Source organism: Octopus bimaculoides, chromosome 8, assembly GCF_046866305.1.
Source record: "Octopus bimaculoides isolate indiv1 chromosome 8, ASM4686630v1, whole genome shotgun sequence".
NCBI lineage: Eukaryota > Metazoa > Mollusca > Cephalopoda > Octopoda > Octopodidae > Octopus > Octopus bimaculoides.
Window position 1 is genome coordinate 80,296,835 of NC_142935.1, and position 5,566 is coordinate 80,302,400.

Sequence of the window (5,566 nt, forward strand, 5' to 3'; positions counted from 1 at the left end):
TTTTGATTTTTTCTCTCTACTTGTGTGGATGAGAATAATAGTAATAATTATTATTACTATTATTATTATAAATGCCCTGATGCAGTACCAAGCAGTGGCTCTCATGGCTTCTGATCTTAACTGATTGTAAGTGTTATCATGTACATTGTTTTGTCTTGGTATAAAAGATGGACTACAACAAATATTCTGCTCAATATCACAGATTTGCTGTCAGTTTTTTTTACCTTAACCAGTTGAGCATGTCCCTCAGTGGCTGACGATATGTGCATATCTGATCAGGAGTAGAAGCAGTTGGAGAGCATCATAGCCATGTGTTGAGAGGAATTCTTTGGGATTTGGATAATTCACCTCTGGAAACATGGGTGTTTTGTTCATCATCCTTAAAACAAACTTTATTGAAGGAACTTTTGAGCAGGATCGGCTATTTGACCTGAAGAAAAAAATTCTAACTGGGCCCCACATGCAAGGTAATGCACTGTTTATCTTGATGTGAGATCACCATGTCGCACACAAATGGTTGTGATACATGTAGTGCCTGGTGTACCCTTATCAAACAGGTAGTCATGATAGGTGTATTTGGCTTCATATATTTGTAGCCCAGTATCACTTTGATGGCACTCACTGCTCTCTCACTCAATAATAATAATCATAATACGGTGGTAAAATGGCAGAATTGTTAGCACACTAGGCAAAATGCTTAGGGACATTTCATTTGTCTTTATTTTCTGAGTTCAAATTCCACCAAGGATACCTTTACCTTTCATCCTTTTAGGTTCGATAAAATAAGTACCAGTTGAGCACCAGGGTCAATGTAACTGAGTTAACTCTCCCCCTAAGCTGCTGACCTTGTGCCAAAATCTGAAACTATTATTATTATTATTCACCATTACCATCACTACCACCACCACCATTATTCACCATTATTCATCACTACCACCATCGACTGGGTATCGCATGGAAGGCAAGAGATATTTTGCAATATAAAGTTTTTTTTCCCTTTACATCTGAAAGTGTTTCTGTTTGATATTTAACTCTAGTTGCAAAATAACAATCACAAGTACAAGATTACTTCAATATTTCTTGCTCTACATTTAAAAAAAAAACAAAAAAAAACAATTATGAGTTATGGAGGAAGAAAATGGATGTATGGAAATTGGCAACCAGCTTGGAACTTAAAAGATGAATTCCTGCTGTCTTCTTAATGCTGGAAAGTCTGTGCTAGGAATGGATATTGCCATTTGAAATGAAGGTGATGGAACGAAATGTGTTTACCAGAAATTGCATATTCTCATTTTAGAGGTTTCAAACCAATCAGTATTTACCACATATGAATTGTTTGAACAATATCATGACAGTCTGTGACTTTCTCTTCCAGTTTGAATGTCATGTTGCAAAACTTAGAGTGCATAAAACAATTTCACCAGTACCTGTACTTGTGTACAGGATATTGAAAAGTGCAAATTTGTCACTGTAAAATGAACAATTTAGTTAAAACTACAGTGACTGAGCTAATACTATCTGTTATGGCAATGCAGCTAAAAGGGTAATATTTTCTACTCTAAGTACAAGACCTGAAATTTTGGCGGAGGGGGTGGGCAGTCGATTAGATTGATCCAGTACACAACTGGTACTTAATTTATCGATCCCGAAATGATGAAAGGCAAAGTCGACCTTGGCAGAATTTGAACTCAGAACGTTAAAGACAAACAAAATACTGCTAAGCATCTCTCCCGGTGTGCTAACATTTCTGCCTGCAGCTAGAAAGATTAGTTGATGAGCAACTAATGCTTCATTAGAATCCAACACTCCATTGATTGTAGTAAAAGTAGTGTTTGTTAGATGCTGGATATAACATAAGCTTTTTCAAGAATCTAAAATCAAACTGGAAAGTTTCAGGAATGTACTAAATCAATAGATGCTGGAATTGTCTTAATACAGGCAATTCCTGCTTCTATTTATTTAGTACATTTAATGACACAAATTATTGACAGTAGACTTTGTATAGAGACAGCCATCCTGAGAGAAATGATAAACAGAAAGCAAATTACAAAGATTCTTGGATTTCAACAAATGTACAAATTAATGACTCCTTAATAAAAAAAAAGTGGGGGTACTATCTTTTTAGATTCTGAGAGATATATCAGAACCTAAGGAATCTTCAGTATAATTGCTAAAGTTACATTCTTCTTACAGTAAAAAATCTAGTACTAGCATACTCATAAAGTGAAAAATGTAAAAAGAGCATATCATTAATATATTAAAGGAGACAAAGATGGTGAGCAAGTGGTCTCATTATCATGCCAGGCAAAATGCTTTGCTACATTTTGTCCGTCTATGTTCTGAGCTCAGATTCCACTGAGGTGCCTTTCGTCCATTCAAGCTCAATAAAAAAAAGTGCCATTTAAGCACTGGAGTTGATGTAAACAACTATCCCCATCCCCCAAAATTTCAGGCCCTGATCTTATAGTAGAAAGGAATATTTTAAGAGAGACATTAAGGTGGTGAGCTGGCATTTTGTCCATCTTTACATTCTGAGTTCAAATTTAGTTGAGGTTGACTTTGCCTTCCATCCTTGGATGGATATACGCTTCACTGTAATCAGACAGCGGCCAGGCCAAGGCACAACAGTCAGGCAATAGTAGATGATGGATGCAATATACACATTAGCCACCTCTGCCTGACCGATTAGGGACAGTTTGATAAAATAAGTACTAGTTGAACACTGGGGTTGATGTAATTGACTTATTTCCTCTGCCGAAATTGCTGGCCATGTACCAAAATTTAAAATCAATATTTAAAGGGAGACAGTTCATTCCTTGAAGGGAAATGAAAACTTCCAATCATATGCAGGGAGTGACGGGCTGCTGGCAGCAGAACAGGATGTAGGTCGGCATGTTTGTTGATGAGTAAATAATATAATGCTTATGTTGCCTCTATATAATGTTTATGTTTCTTCTATATCTGAAAGCATTAAAAAGCACTTGTGCCAGTTCCACATAAAATGCACTCATGCTGGTGCCACATAATAAGCACCTGTGCTGGTACCACATCACAGCACCCATGCTAGTAGCACATACGAAGCACCCAGCACACTCTGTAAAATAGTTGGTGATAAGAAGGGCATCCAGTCATAGAAACCATGCCAGATGCCAACATAGACAATTGGATCCTGGACAGCTCTCTGGCTGGCCACCTCCTGTCAAACTGTCCAACCCATGCAAGTATGGAAAACAGACATTAAAAGATACTGATAAAGATGATAATGAGTAATGTTGACAAATGTTAATCAAAATTTACCATTCTTAACTACCTCAGTATTTGTTCCAGAAACTTCCTGTAGATGTCTGTCAGATATATTTTCTTGTCAAGAATATTATGGTGTTTCAGTAATTACTTTGTTTCAAGTTTTGTAGTTACAAAAACTCTGTTTGAAATATCATTTCTTAAGTATTAGCAGGAGCTACTGATATTCTAGTTGTGAATGTTGAGGCTGTTGCTACTCTTGTTACTCTTTGTAATTCTTTTATTCTTTTACTTGTTTCAGTCATTAGACTGCAGCCATGCTGGGGCACCACCTTGAAGAATTTTTAGTCGAATGAATTGACTCCAGAACTTTTTTTTTAAAGCCTGGTACTTATTCATTCAGTCTCTTTTGCTAAATTGCTAAGTCATGGGGACGTAAATACATTAACATCAGATCACAAGTGGTGGTAGGGAACAATCATAGACACAAAGACACACACATACACACACACACACACGCACATACACACTCACACATATTCACACACATACAAAAATATACATAATAATAATAATAATAATAATAATAAAAAGTAACAACAAAAGAATGCAACCTCAATATTAGATAAATAGAGGATATTTATATCTGTTATAATTTAGAATAAACAGTAAAAAGGTGCCATTATAGTACTTGGAGTTTCGAGTACTATGACAACTTTTTATTGTTTATTCTAAATTATAACATACATACATATATATATATATATCTATATATATATATATATATATATATATATATATATATATATATATATATATATATATATATATATATATATATATATATATATATATATATATACTTCAAATTCAAATTTATGGAAAACTAGCAGCTAAGCCCGGTTTCACCCGGTCTGTTTAGATGATGTGGCTGTGATCGTTTTCGGTTAGACATAATCTATAACAGCGTTTCTCAACCTTATTATTTCAGGTCCCCTGTTTCGATTGGAGCCTCCTGCTGTATGAAAATTTCCTGACTCCCCCCCACCCACTGTCAGAAAACAGCTTCAAGAGTTGTGAAGAACGAATTTGTACGTAGTCTGTTTCTGAGAGCTATTCATAGAAAATGTGAGTGAGAAAGTAACCCAATTTGCTAAAGGAGTTAAAGAAGAGATTAAAAAAACAAGCCCAGAAGAAGAGCAAAGAAGAATGGGTAGAAAAATTGATGCATGGCTGACACCCATGTAGAGTGAACAAACCAGACGTAGAAAATGAGACACTCATGTATGGATGAAGAGCTCAGGACTGAAGGCTGAAACCGAAGGTTTTATCATAGCAGCACAAGATCAAAACTTGGCAACCAGCTTACCACAACAAAATAATGAACGATGGCACTAACTCGAAATGCAGAATGTGTCATGAGCAGGATGAAACAGTGGACAACATCTTAACTGGATGCACAACGCTTGCAAAAACCAAATATATTCATAGACATGATAGAGTAGCACAATATATCCATTGGAAGATATGTAAACACTACCAGCATAAACCTGAAACTGTGACTGGAAAAGATGATGTAACAATACTCTGGGACTTGCCAATCAGCACCGATAAAGAAATCAAGGCAAACAGGCTGGACATAATTAACAAAGATGGAAAGAATAAGAAATGCTTAATGGTAGATATGACAGTACCATCAGAGAGAAATGTGTCCATTAAAGAAATTGAGAAGTTATTTAAGTACAAAAACTTAGAAATGGAAGTGACCAAGATGTGGGGAATGAAAAGTAGCACAGCACCAGTGGTGATTGGAGTATTAGGGCTAATTAAAAAAGGCCTTGATAAGCAGATCAACAAACTCCCTTGCAGTGTTAACATGGGAGAACTTCAGAAAATAGTGTTGCTAGGTTCCGCACACATTTTACGCCTTGTACTCTCCGTGAGATGAGGACCTGCTGTGACCCTAGGGTCAAGGGATGACCCCGGTTCAGCAGAAGACAACGGACCATATTTTATTTTTTTTAAATAATAATAATAATAGCCAGACTGCAGTAGTGAAGAAATCAAAATGTTAACCCCTACAAGTAATTAGTTGTTTCCTTGGGAATTATTCCTAATGGAGATATATTCATTGTTATTTGGCGCAAGTGTTTTCAATAACTTGAGAATTGTTAAAGCATTGCATCCCTATTTGAATGCAAACTGCTGTTTTTTATGGGTTGGTTGCCCATATGTCAACATATCAGTTTAACTAATTTTGTTTCTTATCAAAAGTTTACTCAACCTAAAATTTATTCCTTTGAATAGATAACAAATCCATTCT

General features: G+C 35.8%; 1 protein-coding gene across 1 annotated transcript; it reads left to right on the forward strand.

Moving 5' to 3' along the window:
• The first annotated feature begins 4,654 nt into the window (after positions 1–4,654).
• LOC149134472 (uncharacterized) lies at positions 4,655–5,191 on the forward strand. Its single transcript, XM_089355926.1, has one exon. It carries the CDS (start codon positions 4,655–4,657, stop codon positions 5,189–5,191), a length of 537 nt encoding a protein of 178 aa, XP_089212052.1.
• Positions 5,192–5,566: the final 375 nt, after the last annotated feature.

Excerpts from the sequence above, each read along its gene's own strand:
- LOC149134472 (XM_089355926.1), top strand. The coding sequence starts at position 4,655 with ATGTGTCATGAGCAGGATGAAACAGTGGACAACATCTTAACTGGATGC.